We start from the raw sequence: 18,105 nt of genomic DNA, 5'->3' as shown, positions 1-18,105 counted from the left end.
CAGCTGCACCCCTCAATGGAAGAAAGTGGGTGCACCAGGCGGCTGGACTGGATACATGGTACGGTAGCCGTGCATGGTGACTTCCCACTGAGTGAAATGTTGGGTGGTATACCAGTGCTTTTCAGGGTTAACAATCTTATGTACCGTATTTTTCAGAGAAGACACTTTTCCTCCCAAATTTTTGGGAAGAAAATGAGGGTTGTCTTATAATCCAAATGTATCTTACTAGGGGAGGTGGAGAGGGGTCCCATGCGGGGCGCTGTGCTGCTGGGCGATGCGGGGCGCTGTGCTGCTGGGCGATGCGGGGCGCTGTGCTGCTGGGCGATGCGGGGCGCTGTGCTGCTGGGCGCTGTGCTGCTGGGCGATGCGGGGCGCTGTGCTGCTGGGCGATGCGGGGCGCTGTGCTGCTGGGCGATGCGGGGCGCTGTGCTGCGGGGCGGTGAGGCAGGGGCCACCATTCTGGAAATGTCGGCAGTGAGGGCTTCAAATAATGGCGCCCAGAAGTGGCGCGTGCGCGGATGGAGCTCTTGGCTCAAGACCTCATCTGTGCACGCGCCGCCTCTGGCCCACTGATCTCCCAGCAGCGGACAAGGAATATGGCACCCGGAGGTGGCCCGTGCGCAGATGAGATCTCTGCTTGTCATTGAGCTAAGAGCTCAATCTGCGCATGCGCCGACTGGGCGCATTTTCTTTAAAGCCTGCACCGCCGACTGACTGCTCCTCCTGCCTTACAGCGCCCTCAGCGAGCATTTGGTACACCTGGGGCATTGCCCTACTCCACCACCGCCCCTGCCTCCTGTGACCTCGCTACCCCCACCCCCCCCCCCCCCCCTTGGTAAGGCAGCACCGGATTAAGAGACGGACCCCATAGTCTCCTCTCCTTCCCCTTCTTTTTCTCCTCTGTGATTGGATTATTGTTTCTCTGTTAATTTAGGGAGCACGAATGGTTTAAGCAGGACCTCCCCAAGTACCTGTTCCCGGAGGACCCCACCTACAGTACAAACATGATTGACGACGAAGCCTTAAAGGAAGTGTGTGAGAAGTGCGAGTGCACGGAGGAGGAGGTGCTGAGCTGCCTGTACAGCCGCAATCACCAGGACCCGCTGGCGGTGGCGTACCACCTGATCATAGACAACCGACGCATAATGAATGAGGCCAAAGATTTCTATCTGGCCACCAGCCCCCCGGATTCCTTTGTAGAAGAACCTCACACGCCCCGTCCCCATCCGGAAAGGGTCCCGTTCCTGGTAGCGGAGTCCCCTCGGCAGAGACACACTCTGGATGAGCTGAACCCCCAAAAATCTAAACACCAGGTGGGGGGTGAGAAGAGCTAAATGGCATCTTGGTATTAGAAGTCAGAGCCGGCCGAACGATATCATGGCCGAGGTGTGCCGAGCAATGAAACAGCTGGACTACGAGTGGAAGGTGAGTGCGAGAGATCTGCGACCGCACCAGAAAGAGGGTGTGTTCTCGAGGGGTCCAAGACTTGTGCTACAGAGATACCTTCTCAGAGAGAAATGATGGTTTACCTACAGCCACCACTAGGGGGTGCTCGCTGAACACTGACTTGCACAGCCACCACTGGGGGGGGGGGGGGGGCGCTCGCTGGCTTGGCCAGCCACCACTCCACTATGGGGGGGCGCTCGCTGGCTTGGCCAGCCACCACTCCACTATGGGGGGGGCGCTCGCTGGCATGGCCAGCCACCACTCCACTATGGGGGCGCTCGCTGGCTTGCACAGCCACCACTCCACTATGGGGGCGCTCGCTGGCTTGCACAGCCACCACTCCTTTATGGGGGGCGCTCGCTGGCTTGCACAGCCACCACTCCACTATGGGGGCGCTCGCTGGCTTGGCCAGCCACCACTCCTTTATGGGGGGCGCTCGCTGGCTTGGCCAGCCACCACTCCACTATGGGGGCGCTCTCGTAACGTCTTTTACTACTGCGATAATGAGCTCCCTCTCTGTAAGCTCCCCTTGTGGGTTATTGCAGGCAGAAGTTTTCTGGTCCATCTCATAAAGGTCACATAATCTCTCAAGAGTATCAGTCAGTTTGTGTGTTTTTTTTTTTTTTTTTAAACTGTTTTATGGGAAAATACAATGCAGTCTGTCTCCTTCCCCATCTGGTAGCTGGAAATATAGTTCTCAGGCAGTGTCATTCTACCTTTGGGAACTTGGAGGATGAGCTACAGCTGTAAATCGAACTGCCATAAGTCCCCAGTCAGTTTCCTACCCCAATGGCAGCAATACATATAGACCCAAAAAAAGTTGCTAGAAGGGGAAGGACACTGACTAGGTATGTTTTACCTCTGGCAACCAAAAACATAGGCTCCAGTAAGTTCCCAGTCAGGTTCCCAAGATAAAGGGGGTTGTTCAGGTTTGGCACAGTGTGCCGTCAATCCTCCCATCGTGTGCTGTGTGAATTCTGAAGTACTGGTGAAGGGAGCGGGCAGTCCTGTGACTGCAAGTATGGTTGTGCACAACCTCACGTAATTGACTACTATTGCGCAACACAGGGCACGTCTAGTCTGCATGTGGCCAGGTGAATGCACATCGCAGAGTGCTGACAGTGCGTGCCAAACCTGGACAAGTCTTCCATAGTCTTCTCTTGTCAGCTGGAATTATAGGGGCGGATTCTTCATCTGTTCGCAGAAATCTGTCATAAAACAGTTTGAAATGTTGCAAAAGACTTGCACAACTTGTAGTGGGGAGTCCAGAGTTCAGCCGGAAGGCAGCATGGCCGAGTGCGGGCGGAGAACTCGCCGCTTACTAAAGTGGCATAAATTACCCCAGTTATATCCTCCAACCCTGGATGGGGCATCTTAGTTGTGCACCACTGCAAGAAATGTTCTCCAAATTCATGGGGCGGTGCACTGCTGGGACAACCCCTCCTTGATCCAAGTTGTGGACAATCCCATTAGAGGAAAATGCCTCTTAATGAATATGATGTCTCCTCCTACTGAGCACCTCCTAATGACTTGCATACAAAGATCAGGCTCCTTCCCCCTCTGGCAGCAATAAATATAGGCCGTGGGAAGTCTCTATTCCCAGCTGCCAGATGTGAGAAATGCCCCTCTGGCAGCCATATATAGTTCTTGCTGGTAGTGATCTCCCTCTGGAAATAATATAGGCCACTGTAAATTTCTTGTTGGTGTCCTTCCCCCTCTGGCAGCAAGTTCACAAGCAGGTAAAATAACTGTACTATTAAGCCTGGAGCAGTGACAGAAAGCACTCAAGTCATTCCTGCAACTCTCCTCAGACGATCACTGACAGACTTGGTTGCAGGGAGGAAAATCAGCCCGTGCGACCAGCAGCACCTCAGTGACTGTGCGCATTGCTATACACTGAACACCAGGTGGCACTAGACTAATGCTACGGTATGTACCTACCAGCTGCATGATCTACACAGCACATATAATGACGGTGCACACATCTCCGGGCCCTGCACTGCGGATGCTCCTGGTACTTCTGCCTCTGATGGAGCTTGTGTCTGATGCTTGGTTCCTGCAGGTGGTGAATCCATATTATCTAAGGGTCAGGAGAAAAAACCCAGTGACCAGTATGTACACCAAGATGAGCCTGCAGCTGTACCAGGTGGACAGCAGGACCTTCCTGCTCGACTTCCGCAGCATTGACGGTAGGCATGGGGGGGGGTGGGGATCGTAGAGAGGAGTGTGTTTGTTTGGCAAGGGACATAAGGTGAAGGGGGGGCATGGCAAGGGACATAAGGGGAAGGGGTGAAGGGGGAGCATGGCAAGGGACATAAGGGGAAGGGGTGGAGGGGGGGCATGGCAAGGGACATAAGGGGAAGGGGTGGAGGTGGGGGCCCGGCAAGGGACATAAGGGGAAGGGGTGGAGGGGGGTCACGGCAAGGGACATAAGGGGAAGGGGTGGAGGGGGGGCACGGCAAGGGACATAAGGGGAAGGGGTGGAGGGGGGGACCGGCAAGGGACATAAGGGGAAGGGGTGGAGGGGGGGGGCACGGCAAGGGACACAAGGGGAAGGGGTGGAGGGGGGGGGGCACGGCAAGGGACACAAGGGGAAGGGGTGGAGGGGGGGGCACGGCAAGGGACACAAGGGGAAGGGGTGGAGGGGGGGGGGGCACGGCAAGGGACACAAGGGGAAGGGGTGGAGGGGGGCACGGCAAGGGACATAAGGGGAAGGAGTGTGGGGGGGGGTGTAGTGGGGGAAGGGTAGAGGGGAGGTGGGGGGAATGGCAAGGGAGATAAGGGAGGAGTATAGGTGGGTGCAGTGAGGAGCATAGTGGGGAAGGGTAGAGGGGGGGGATGGCAAGGGACAGAAGAGGGAGGAGTGTAGGTGGGTGCACTGAGGAGCATGGTGGGGAAGGGGGCATAAGGGAGTAGGGGGAGCGGCGAGGAGAATAGTGGAAGGCAGAACATGAGCGGGAGGGGTGTAGGAGGCGTGGCAAGGAGCAAACTGGGGAGTGGGCGTGAGGGGCATAAGTGGAGTGGTGAGGAGCATAGTGGGGAAGGGTTGAGGAGGTGAGGGACATTAGGGGAGTGGTGAAGGGGCACAGCTAAGGGGGAGGAGTATTAGGGGGAGGGGTAAAGGGCATGGCTGAGAACATTCGAGGGGTCAAGGGGGCGCATTTAGGGGCATTAGGGGGAGGAGTGAAGGGGTTTGTAATGAAGGGCATAAGGAGTTATAGTGAGGGGTGTAAGCAGGGCCCAGGAAGGGGGGTGTAGGGGGAGCTTTTGTAGCAGCCCATATGGCTGTCAATGCCAAAATGAAGTTCTTTGAGGAAGGGTATAAAAAAAAATGAAATGGTGTAATTGCAGTTTTCCCCCATTTCTCATAGTTCTGATGTTACCCCGGGCAGGTCACCCCCCCCCCCTCCCCCTCCCCCCTCCCTCCCCCACTCCTCCCCCTCCCCTCCCCCACTTCCTTTTCCTAGAACAATGTGATGCTCCAGCCACAGGCTGCATTCTCAGTCCCGGGGCCGGGAGATTCTTTCCTGCCTGTCACTAATGGTTTTCCTTTCCCTAAACAGATGAAGTGACTGAGACCAAGCCTGAAGCCGCCCCCCGAAGACGCTCTGGATCCGCGAGCAACGTCCGCCCCGGCCAGAAAAGCGACAGCGAGGCGGAACCCGCGGCCAAGTCGTCTGATGGCTCCGTGCCCTCCTCGCTGACCTCCTCCGCAGACTCCTCCAGCAATGACTCCCTCCCCCGGCCCGGAAGCCATACCATAGAGTTCTTTGAGATGTGTGCAAACTTGATAAAGATCCTGGCGCGGTAGACGGGGACGCGACGACGCCATATCCAGCAATAAACATGCAGTAACTTGTAGCCAAATGCTTCCAGTCTTAATCCAGTCCCAAAATACCAGAGCTGAAAGCCACATCACAACAATGCTATTTGCACATAGAAGTTTAAGCTTAATGTGTGACCCTCGTCCTCTGGGGACCCTCGTCAGCAGTGACCCTCGTCCTCTGGGGACCCTCGTCAGCAGTGACCCTCGTCCTCTGGAGACCCTCGTCCTCTGGAGACCCTCGTCAGCAGTGACCCTCGTCCTCTGGAGACCCTCGTCAGCAGTGACCCTCGTCCTCTGGGGACCCTCGTCCTCTGGGGACCCTCGTCCTCTGGGGACCCTCGTCAGCAGAAGTCTAATGTATATAATGTTCTCTTCAGGTTGACAAACTCTTAATTGCACATTTTACTGAGCACTGGGCTATGACGCTTCTCTCGATTCACCGCTTATTATTTTTTTTTTTTTTTCTTTAATTTTGCATATAGGGAAATCTCCGGAATTTACTGTATCTGCAAATCTGGTGTCTAATGAATGGAATATTTTTTTTTTTTCTTTTTTTGTTTATACAGTTTAATCTGTTTGGTTTATTGCAGGATGTTATGTGGGAGGTGAAAATAAACACTGATTTATAATACTGGTCTGAGATGGTAAATCTTCAAGTTCAGGGCTAGGAGCTATGTAAGGGCTATAGTCATAATACACCGGATTCCCCAACTCTGACATACAGCCTTGATAATAAGAAAATTCTGGACAGATTTTCTAAAATTTCCTGCATCTTCGTAGGACCAGGTTCAAATTCCCTGTATAGACAAACATGTCTGCAGCCACCACTAGGGGGAGCTCCCTGTATACAGAGATACATAAGATCTTGTCTGCAGCCACCACTAGGGGGAGCTCCCTGTATACAGAGATACATGATAAGATCCTGTCTGCAGGCACCACTAGGGGGAGCTCACTGTATACAGAGATACATGATAAGATCCTGTCTGCAGCCACCACTAGGGGGAGCTCCCTGTATACAGAGATACATGATAAGATCCTGTCTGCAGCCACCACTAGGGGGAGCTCCCTGTATACAGAGATACATGATAAGATCCTGTCTGCAGCCACCACTAGGGGGAGCTCCCTGTATACAGAGATACATGATAAGATCCTGTCTGCAGCTACCACTAGGGGGAGCTCCCTGTATACAGAGATACATGATAGGATCCTGTCTGCAGGCACCACTAGGGGGAGCTCACTGTATACAGAGATACATAAGATCCTGTCTACAGCCACCACTAGTGGGAGCTCCCTGTATACAGAGATACATGATAAGATCCTGTCTGCAGCCACCACTAGGAGGAGCTCCCTGTATACAGAGATACATGATAAGATCCTCTCTGCAGTCACCACTAGGGGGAGCTCCCTGTATACAGAGATACATAAGATCCTGTCTGCAGCCACCACTAGGGGGAGCTCCCTGTATACAGAGATACATAAGATCCTGTCTGCAGCCACCACTAGGCGGAGCTCCCTGTATACAGAGATACATGATAAGATCCTGTCTGCAGCCACCACTAGGGGGAGCTCCCTGTATACAGAGATACATGATAAGATCCTGTCTGCAGTCACCACTAGGGGGAGCTCCCTGTATACAGAGATACATAAGATCCTGTCTGCAGCCACCACTAGGGGGAGCTCCCTGTATACAGAGATACATAAGATCCTGTCTGCAGCCACCACTAGGGGGAGCTCCCTGTATACAGAGATACATGATAAGATCCTGTCTACAGCCACCACTAGGGGGAGCTCCCTGTATACAAAGAAACTTATGCATCTCTGCTTGTGGTATACAGTCATGGCTGAAAGTGTTGGTACCCTTGATATTGTTCCAGAAAATTAAGAATTTCTCCCAAAAAAAATGTATTACAGCTTCACATGTAAAGAAAAATGGGCAATTATACAGAGATACATAAGATCCTGTATACAGGGAGCTGTCTGTAGTCACCACTAGGGGGAGCTCCCTGTATACAGAGATACATGATAAGATTCTGTCTGCAGCCACCACTAGGGGGAGCTCCCTGTATACAGAGATACATGATAAGATTCTGTCTGCAGCCACCACTAGGGGGAGCTCCCTGTATACAGAGACACATGATAAGATCCTGTCTGCAGTCACCACATCATGTATCTCTGTATACAGGGAGCTCTCCCTAGTGGTGACTGTATAAATCTGTCTGTAATGAGTGGAGACCTGAGGGTCAGTGGGTGCTCTCTTCCGCTGGCCTTGCAGTCTTTAGGAAGACCACACAAACCAGGGCTCAACCCACTCAATGCTCGTACTACTTTCCCGTGGGCAGAACACTACATAGACAACACAAGGTGAGGTTACAATGCTCCGGCAAGAGTTTATTGGGTCAACAACAGTCAGCAGCAAATAATACAGTGGGGAAAAAAGTATTTAGTCAGCCACCAATTGTGCAAATTCTCCCCCTTATAAAGATGAGATTTGCCTGTAATTGACATCACAGGTGACCACAACTATGAGAGACAAAATGAGAAAACAAATCCAGAAAATCACCGCGTCTGATTTGAAGATTTTTTTTTGCAAATTATGGTGGAAAATACAGACTTTCAACTCCCTCCGAAGGTTTTCTATGGGATTGAGATCTGGAGACTGGCTAGGCCACTGCAGAACTTGATATGCTTGTTATGAAGCCTCTCCTTCGTTGCCCTGGCGGTGTGCTTGGGCTCATTATCATGCTGAAAGACCCAGCCACGTTTCATCCTCAATGCCCTTGCTGATGGAAGGAGGTTTGCACTCAAAATCTCACCATACATGGCCCCATTCATTCTTTCATGTACACGGATCAGTCGCCCTGGTCACTTCGCAGAGAAACATCCCCAAAGCATGATATTGCCACCCCCATGCTTCACAGTAGGTATGGCGTTCTTGTGATGCAACTCAGCATTCTGTCTCCTCCAAACACGACGAGTTGAGTTTCTACCAAACAGTTCTACTTTGCTTTCATCAGACCATATGACATTCTCCCAATAGTCTCTGCATAATTCAAATGCTCTCTAGCAAACTTCAGACGGACCTGGACATGTATTGGTTTAAGCAGGGGAACACGTCTGGCACCGCAGCATCTGAGTCCCTGGCAGCGTAGTGTGTTACTGATGGTAGCCTTTGTTACGGTGGTCCCAGCTCTATGCAGGTCATTCACTAGGTCGCCCCATGTGGTTTTGGGATTTTTGCTCACTGTTCTTGTGATCATTTTGACACCACAGGGTGAGATCTTGTGTGGAGCCCCAGACCGAGGGAGGTTATCGGTGGTCTTGTATGACTTCCAATTTCTTATTATTGCTCACACAGTTGATTTCATCACACCAAGCTGCTTGCCTATTGCAGATTCAGTCTTCCCAGCCTGGTGCAGGGCTACAGTTTTGTTTCTGGTGTCCTTCAGCAGCTCTTTGGTCTTCACCATAATGGAGTTTGGAGTGTGACTGTTTGAGGTTGTGGACAGGTGTCTTTTATACTAATAACAAGTTCAAACAGGAGCCATTACTACAGGTAATGAGTGAAGGACAGAGGAGCCATTACTACAGGTAATGAGCGGAGGACAGAGGAGCCATTACTACAGGTAATGAGCGGAGGACAGAGGAGCCATTACTACAGGTAATGAGCGGAGGACAGAGGAGCCATTACTACAGGTAATGAGCGGAGGACAGAGGAGCCATTACTACAGGTAATGAGCGGAGGACAGAGGAGCCATTACTACAGGTAATGAGCGGAGGACAGAGGAGCCATTACTACAGGTAATGAGCGGAGGACAGAGGAGCCATTACTACAGGTAATGAGCGGAGGACAGAGGAGCCATTACTACAGGTAATGAGCGGAGGACAGAGGAGCCATTACTACAGGTAATGAGCGGAGGACAGAGGAGCCATTACTACAGGTAATGAGCGGAGGACAGAGGAGCCATTACTACAGGTAATGAGCAGAGGACAGAGGAGCCATTACTGCAGGTAATGAGCGGAGGACAGAGGAGCCATTACTACAGGTAATGAGCGGAGGACAGAGGAGCCATTACTACAGGTAATGAGCGGAGGACAGAGGAGCCATTACTACAGGTAATGAGCGGAGGACAGAGGAGCCATTACTGCAGGTAATGAGCGGAGGACAGAGGAGCCATTACTACAGGTAATGAGCGGAGGACAGAGGAGCCATTACTGCAGGTAATGAGCGGAGGACAGAGGAGCCATTACTGCAGGTAATGAGCGGAGGACAGAGGAGCCATTACTACAGGTAATGAGCGGAGGACAGAGGAGCCATTACTGCAGGTAATGAGCGGAGGACAGAGGAGCCATTACTACAGGTAATGAGCGGAGGACAGAGGAGCCATTACTACAGGTAATGAGCGGAGGACAGAGGAGCCATTACTACAGGTAATGAGCGGAGGACAGAGGAGCCATTACTACAGGTAATGAGCGGAGGACAGAGGAGCCATTACTGCAGGTAATGAGCGGAGGACAGAGGAGCCATTACTACAGGTAATGAGCGGAGGACAGAGGAGCCATTACTACAGGTAATGAGCGGAGGACAGAGGAGCCATTACTACAGGTAATGAGCGGAGGACAGAGGAGCCATTACTACAGGTAATGAGCGGAGGACAGAGGAGCCATTACTACAGGTAATGAGCGGAGGACAGAGGAGCCATTACTACAGGTAATGAGCGGAGGACAGAGGAGCCATTACTACAGGTAATGAGCGGATGACAGAGGAGCCATTACTACAGGTAATGAGCGGAGGACAGAGGAGCCTCTTAAAGAAGAAGTTACAGGTCTGTGAGAGCCACAAATCTTGCATGTTTTTAGGTGACTACTTATTTTCCACCATAATTTGCAAAAATTTCTTGCCAAATCAGATGCGGTGATTTTCTGGATTTGTTTTCTCATTTTGTCTCTCATAGTTGTGGTCACCTCTGATGTCAGTTACAGGCAAATCTCATCTTTATAAGGGGGAGAACCTGCACAATTGGGGGCTGAATAAATACTTTTTTTCCTCACTGTACATTCCCAGCAAGAAAACAAGATGGTGCAAGCGTCAGTCTTACCCTTCTGCTGGCCCACCAGGGCTCCAATTCTATGCAACGTCCGAGGATTTAGGACCAACTAACCCAGTCAGCAACACCACATCTTGGGCGGGCACACACTGAGATGAGATAGCTGAAAGCTTAGGTTGACCTAGTTTGTGGCCAGGTAACTGGATTGCCCCAACCTGGGTTCTCCAAATAGATTTGTGGACTTAGTGTTGGAAAGTGGAGCAGTTTTAAAAAACACTAGCTGTATCCATGGTCCCAGGTACAGGAGCAGGCTCCTTTTTATATCCCTCAACTTCCATTTCAGGGCATTGTGCCCCACAGGATTGGTGACAGATGGCTGTTCCGTCATTAGTCGCTAGTTTAATTGGACTACATGATTTCCCTCTGAATGAGGCAGACTAGTACACCAAAAGGGGCCGATGCATTTATGATCAACAGGCATTCCACAAATTATGACACAAAAGCGGGCACTGGACGATCTCATATGAAAAATGGCTTTTAATTAAGAATACTACACCCCCACAGAAGTGGCCAGATGTGAGCTCCCTCTAGTGGTGGCTGTATAAATCTGTATGTAGTGAGCTCCCTCTAGTGGTGGCTGTATAATCTGTATGTAGTGAGCTCCCTCTAGTGGTGGCTGTATAATCTGTATGTAGTGAGCTCCCTCTAGTGGTGGCTGTATAATCTGTATGTAGTGAGCTCCCTCTAGTGGTGACTGTATAAATCTGTATGCAGTGATCTCCCTCTAGTGGTGGCTGTATAAATCTGTATATAGTGAGCTCCCTCTAGTGGTGGCTGTATAAATCTGTATGTAGTGAGCTCCCTCTAGTGGTGGCTGTATAAATCTGTATGTAGTGAGCGCCCTCTAGTGGTGGCTGTATAAATCTGTATGTAGTGAGCTCCCTCTAGTGGTGGCTGTATAAATCTGTATATAGTGAGCTCCCTCTAGTGGTGGCTGTATAAATCTGTATGTAGTGAGCGCCCTCTAGTGGTGGCTGTATAAATCTGTATGTAGTGAGCTCCCTCTAGTGGTGGCTGTATAAATCTGTATATAGTGAGCTCCCTCTAGTGGTGACTGTATAAATCTGTATGTAGTGAGCTCCCTCTAGTGGTGGCTGTATAAATCTGTATGTAGTGAGCTCTCTCTAGTGGTGGCTCTATAAATCTGTATGTAGTGATTTCCCTCTAGTGGTGGCTGTATAAATCTGTATGTAGTGAGCTCCCTCTAGTGGTGGCTGTATAAATCTGTATGTAGTGAGCTCTCTCCAATGGTGGCTGTATAAATCTGTATGTAGTGAGCTCCCTCTAGTGATGGCTGTATAAATCTGTATGTAGTGAGCTCCCCCTAGTGGTGGCTGTATAAATCTGTATGTAGTGAGCTCCCTCTAGTGGTGACTGTATAAATCTGTATGTAGTGAGCTCTCTCTAGTGGTGGCTGTATAAATCTGTATGTAGTGAGCTCCCTCTAGTGGTGGCTGTATAAATCTGTATGTAGTGAGCTCCCTCTAGTGGTGACTGTATAAATCTGTATGTAGTGAGCTCCCTCTAGTGGTGACTGTATAAATCTGTATGTAGTGAGCTTCCTCTAGTGGTGGCTGTATAAATCTGTATGTAGTGAGCTTCCTCTAGTGGTGGCTGTATAAATCTGTATGTAGAGAGCTCCCTCTAGTGGTGACTGTATAAATCTGTATGTAGTGAGCTCCCTCTAGTGGTGTCTGTATAAATCTGTATGTAGTGAGCTCCCTCTAGTGGTGACTGTATAAATCTGTATGTAGTGAGCTCCCTCTAGTGGTGACTGTATAAATCTGTATGTAGTGAGCTCCTCTAGTGGTGGCTGTATAAATCTGTATGTAGTGAGCTCCCTCTAGTGGTGACTGTATAAATCTGTATGTCAGGGGTGGGGAACCTCCGGCCCGCGGGCCGTATACGGCCCGTGACGACTTTTTATGCGGCCCCCAGGCACATTCCCAGGGACCGCTGTGCTCTGGCAGCAGCCGCGTTTTTCCCGGCTGCCGGCCCTTTAAATCTCACTGCCTGATGCCTTGATGGTAGATGCTAGAATGTATGGGCTCTATCCAGATCCTGACTTCCAGGACCTGACTGCAGCCCATACATTCTAGGCTTAACCCCGGCCTGTGCTAGTGTGCTCTGGTGGGCGGGGTAAGCAGCACGCTGCGATATGTCACAGAAGAGCTGCAGCAGATTTACCAGCCTCCCGGACCTGCTGTGTGTTTGTGACTCCTCCTCCCCCTCACTATGAGTACGCAACCCATCGCTGCCGCCCCCCCCGCTAAGTGCTGTGTACGCCCTCGTGCTGTGTGTACCCCCCAGTGCTGTGTACCCCTAATGCTGCGTACCCCCCAGTACTGTGTACCCCCTCGTGCTGTGTGTACCTCCCAGTGCTGTGTATCCCCTAATGCTGTGTGTATCCCCTAATGCTGTGTGTACCCCCTAATGTTGAGTACACCCCTAGTACAGTGTGTACCCCCTAGTACTGTGTGTGCTCCACTAGTGCTGTCTGTACCCCTTGGGTGATGTCTATGCCCCCCCAGTGCTGTCCGCACCACCTAATGCTGTCCATGCTGCCACCAGTGCTGTCCATGCCACGGTCCGTGCTGTCTGTGTCCCCTTATGCTGTCCGTGCTCCCCAGTGCTGTGTGCCACCCCTCAGTACTTTGTACCCCCCAGTGCTCTGAACTTGCTACTGCTGTCTGTGCCCTCCTGTTGATGTCTATGCTCCCCCAGACTTCTCTGTGTATCCCTAGTGATGCCACCTAGTGCAGTCCGTGCTGCCTCCTAGTGCAGTCCGTGCTGCCACCTAGTGCAGTCCGTGCTGCCACCTAGTGCAGTCCGTGCAGCCACCTAGTGCTGTCTGTGCCACAGCCAAGGCTGTCCATGCCCCCCTACTGATATATATGCCCCAGCCCCTCCTGTGATGTGTACTCCCAGTGTCTCCTGTAATTTATGCACCCCAGCCCCTCCTGTGATCTATATGCCCCCAGCATCTCCAGACCGAGACAAACCTAGAAAAGCAGCTGTGAGAAACAAGATGATCAATATCACCGAACATCACAGTCACACCAAACAGAAGCAGCTCCTGCCTCCACAGTAGGGGTGAGTTAATTAATCGTTTGACCAAATATAGCTGGGTTATTTTTCAAGTTGATAATGTTGTGCGGCCACCAAAGGTTAGTAGGAAATTCCAAATGGCCCCCGGCAGTAAAAAGGTTCCCCACCCCTGCTGTATGTAGTGAGCTCCCTCTAGTGGTGACTGTATAAATCTGTATGTAGTGATCTCCCTCTAGTGGTGATTGTATAAATCTGTATGTAGTGATCTCCCTCTAGTGGTGGCTGTATAAATCTGTATGTAGTGATCTCCCTCTAGTGGTGGCTGTATAAATCTGTATGTAGTGAGCTCCCCCTAGTGGTGGCTGTATAAATCTGTATGTAGTGAGCTCCCCCTAGTGGTGGCTGTATAAATCTGTATGTAGTGAGCTCCCCCTAGTGGTGGCTGTATAAATCTGTATGTAGTGAGCTCCCCCTAGTGGTGGCTGTATAAATCTGTATGTAGTGAGCTCCCCCTAGTGGTGGCTGTATAAATCTGTATGTAGTGAGCTCCCCCTAGTGGTGGCTGTATAAATCTGTATGTAGTGAGCTCCCCCTAGTGGTGGCTGTATAAATCTGTATGTAGTGAGCTCCCCCTAGTGGTGGCTGTATAAATCTGTATGTAGTGAGCTCCCCCTAGTGGTGGCTGTATAAATCTGTATGTAGTGAGCTCCCCCTAGTGGTGGCTGTATAAATCTGTATGTAGTGAGCTCCCTCTACTGGTGGCTGTATAAATCTGTATGTAGTGAGCTCCCTCTAGTGGTGGCTGTATAAATCTGTATGTAGTGATCTCCCTCTAGTGGTGGCTGTATAAATCTGTATGTAGTGAGCTCCCTCTAGTGGTGGCTGTATAAATCTGTATGTAGTGAGCTCCCTCTAGTGATGACTGTATAAATCTGTATGTAGTGAGCTCCCTCTAGTGGAGGCTGTATAAATCTGTATGTAGTGAGCTCCCTCTAGTGGTGGCTGTATAAATCTGTATGTAGTGAACTCCCTCTAGTGGAGGCTGTATAAATCTGTATGTAGTGAACTCCCTCTAGTGGAGGCTGTATAAATCTGTGTGTAGTGAGCTCCCTCTAGTGGAGGCTGTATAAATCTGTATGTAGTGAGCTCCCTCTAGTGGAGGCTGTATAAATCTGTATGTAGTGAACTCCCTCCAATGGTGGCTGTATAAATCTGTATGTAGTGAGCTCCCTCTAGTGGTGGTTGTATAAATATGAGTTGTAATCTTTTTGTAGTGCCAGGAATCTCACAGAACTGGAAGACGTCTCCAAGGAAGAATGGAGGAAAGGCCCTCAAACAAGAATTGAAAGACTCTTGGCTGCTATAGTGTTTACAAGCTGTGATTCTGCCAAAGGGGTGCTACAGGTACTAACAATGCAGTTGCTCAAACTATTGCATTAGACCATTTTCGCTAATTTAGATATGTAAAAGATGAAAATACATTTTTTTTGCCTAAAATACAAAGGAAATGTGTCTTCTGTAACTTTCTGCCTTTTACAGATCTTCTTTCTTAACTGTTCACAACAGGGCCGCCATCATGGCAATACAGGCCCTGTATGCAAGGTGTCGATTCGTATTGAATTGATGATGCCCTACAACTTTGTAATTCTCTTTTTTTCTCTATCTCGTTCCGTTTTTGAGATAAAAATGCTAACTCCGTTGTTTTCCACCAGGTGGTGCTATAGGTGGTTTCATTGCGTAGCGCATGGCTACTTTACTATACCTAGACACCACTTCTATGCCTATAGCTGCCGCCGTTCTCAAGTTAATGGCGGTGGACAGGATATGGGTGGCCACACTGTATATAAATAGCAGAGTGTGCACATTTTACTTTGCAGCTCTTTTCCTCTCATGTTATAATTCATTATTTTTTCTGCATAGTTTTTGTTTTTTGTTAGCACCCCTCCCTTTATTTATATTTATTACATTGTGGTGCCCTCTACTTCTTTCTCAGCAAAGTGTTGCACGTAACGGTGTGTGTGAGGGTGGTGTGGGGGGGTTATTATACAAAGGGCCAGTGTGTGTAGGGATATTATATATAGAGGCAGTGTGGGAGAGATATTATGGTGAGGGTCTGTGTAGGGGGTGTAATATTAATCTTCTGAGGGCAATATTGCATTTTCTGGAACAACTTCAAGGGTGCTTACACTTTTGTCCATGGCAGAGATACATATATACACACACACACATATATATATATATATATATATATATATATATATATATATATATATATATATATATATACATATACACACACACACACACACACACACACACACACACACACACACACACATACACATACACACTTTTTCCAAGAGTGGCAGTGAGATTGTAGGAGGTTTGAGGGGTGGAGCACCAAGGGGGCCCGAAAATGTTGCCAGTATGGGGCCCTGAAATTCCTAGTGGCAGCTCTGGTTCACAATAGCAGTCATTTAAATCAGGGGTGCACAAACTTTAAATACAAAACTTTGTTCCAGCACATAGGGAGTATAAACTTCTTTTATTAGAAAAATATAGTAAAAAACACACACAGATGGTTGGTGAAAACCAGCACACTGACCCCATAACACCGGTATACGCGTTTCGAGGCGTGCGCCTCTTAATCATAACCACCACTTTTACATGACACTGTAGCCTGTATTCGCAGTTCATCCACAGAGAGAGGGGAGCCAGCACGATCTGAAAATGGCATGCATCATATAAAAAGTGCAAATTCACAGATTTATTCCAACTGTACTGTAATATAAATTAGATTTTTAGCAAATAATTGATCAATTCTTTGAGCCACCCCTGCCAACGTCACGACAAATCTCAATAGGGGGGTCCTACTCTATATTCTGTATTTCATGTGCCATGCGGCCTCCTAGATAAAGTTAAAAGCAGAACCATAATAGAGCACACATACCTGTAACCTGTATATATAACCGCTTCTATGTTGCAAAAGAGGCAATTGTGGATAGAGGCCAGCCCAGGTCCCAGCATGTGGAGCAAGCTCTACACCTACCAGGACTATATCAGAACTGACCCTCCCAGTGCCAGAGAGCAACCATTGATAAAGGCGGACCAGATCCAAGTATGGTGCTTAATTAGCAATGCCTGTGAAAAGGGTGAGGCAACTGAATGTGTACAGCTACCAACAGGAGGAATATATTGCAAACCAAGATCAGGCGTGCATAGCATGGTGGTGACCAGCCACCAGACAAACCAAGATCAGGCGTGCATAGCATGGTGGTGACCAGCCACCAGACAAACCAAGATCAGGCGTGCATAGCATGGTGGTGACCAGCCACCAGACATTTGTAGCATAACTACAACCAAACAGAGAGAGAGGGGAGCCAGCACGATCTGAAAATGGCATGCATCATATAAAAAGTGCAAATTCACAGATTTATTCCAACTGTACTGTAATATAAATGAGATTTTTAGCAAATGTGAAAAGGGTGAGGCAACTGAATGTGTACAGTTCATCCACAGCCAAGATTTGATGAGGCGCTGAGGAAGACTGAAGCGACTGTGCAGCACAGACAGGAGAGCAGCACGGTGAGACTGCTGAAAGGGCGCAGAGCCGGCCGCACGGTCGCCAGCGGCTCCGACCTATGGGGGAATGTATAAGGAAGCTCTGCACTATGGAATTCAGTGTATGCCTACAGCGCCAGGCGCAGGGGAGCCTCGGCCCACGCAGGCCTGGCGCAGGGGAGCCTCGGCCCGCGGAGGCTGGCGCAGGGGAGCCTCGGCCCGCGGAGGCTGGCGCAGGGGAGCCTCGGCCCGCGGAGGCTGGCGCAGGGGAGCCTCGGCCCGCGGAGGCTGGCGCAGGGGAGCCTCGGCCCGCGGAGGCTGGCGCAGGGGAGCCTCGGCCCGCGGAGGCTGGCGCAGGGGAGCCTCGGCCCGCGGAGGCTGGCGCAGGGGAGCCTCGGCCCGCGGAGGCCTGGCGCAGGGGAGCCTCGGCCCGCGGAGGCCTGGCGCAGGGGAGCCTCGGCCCGCGGAGGCCTGGCGCAGGGGAGCCTCGGCCCGCGGAGGCCTGGCGCAGGGGAGCCTCGGCCCGCGGAGGCCTGGCGCAGGGGAGCCTCGGCCCGCGGAGGCCTGGCGCAGGGGAGCCTCGGCCCGCGGAGGCCTGGCGCAGGGGAGCCTCGGCCCGCAGAGCCCGGGGCAGGCGGCCGGATAGAGCTGGTTATAGATTCTCCACATAGAACCGCCATGTTTTTGGTCACCACACCGGCCAGAAAATGCAATAAACGTGATCAACATGCCATGGCACCAATGAAATCCTTGCTCCCACAATGCACCAGGCGGCCACCACTGCTCCCACAATGCACCGGGCGGCCACCACTGCTCCCACAATGCACAGGGCGGCTACTCTTTTTTGATAGGATGTGGTTACCCATAACAACCAATCAGATCCCACCTCCATTTCTAAGCAATGATCCGATTGGCTGTCGTGAGTCATACAGATATATCGCTCTCTACACATCGGCAGCTTCTGTGATGGGGTTTAGAGACCACAATCCCGCACACACGGTCCGGTCCCCGCCCTCTATAGCCGCCATTCTCTGCAGCCCCTCTACACGGTACACAAATCGCCTCCCGCTACAACGCAGGTCACGATTGGCTGGAAATAGTCACGTGCCAACTCTGCAA

The 18,105-nt window shown here is 50.7% G+C and overlaps 1 protein-coding gene across 1 annotated transcript in view; it reads left to right on the top strand.

The window, feature by feature from the left end:
* The window catches only part of PRKAA1 (protein kinase AMP-activated catalytic subunit alpha 1), a 29,171-nt gene extending 23,268 nt beyond the window's left edge, over nucleotides 1-5,903 (top strand). Inside the window, 4 exon segments of the mRNA XM_075328808.1 lie at nucleotides 935-1,316; nucleotides 1,318-1,425; nucleotides 3,509-3,635; nucleotides 5,010-5,903. Of these exon segments, the coding sequence (XP_075184923.1) occupies nucleotides 935-1,316; nucleotides 1,318-1,425; nucleotides 3,509-3,635; nucleotides 5,010-5,257 (865 nt within the window). The 3' untranslated portion in view covers nucleotides 5,258-5,903.
* The last annotated feature ends 12,202 nt before the right edge of the window (nucleotides 5,904-18,105 follow it).

The sequence above is a fragment of the Anomaloglossus baeobatrachus genome, chromosome 1 (assembly GCF_048569485.1).
Source record: "Anomaloglossus baeobatrachus isolate aAnoBae1 chromosome 1, aAnoBae1.hap1, whole genome shotgun sequence".
NCBI classification, from domain to species: Eukaryota; Metazoa; Chordata; class Amphibia; order Anura; family Aromobatidae; genus Anomaloglossus; species Anomaloglossus baeobatrachus.
Note: the sequence above shows the minus strand (reverse complement) of the source record. Positions and strands in the feature narration are given on the sequence as shown.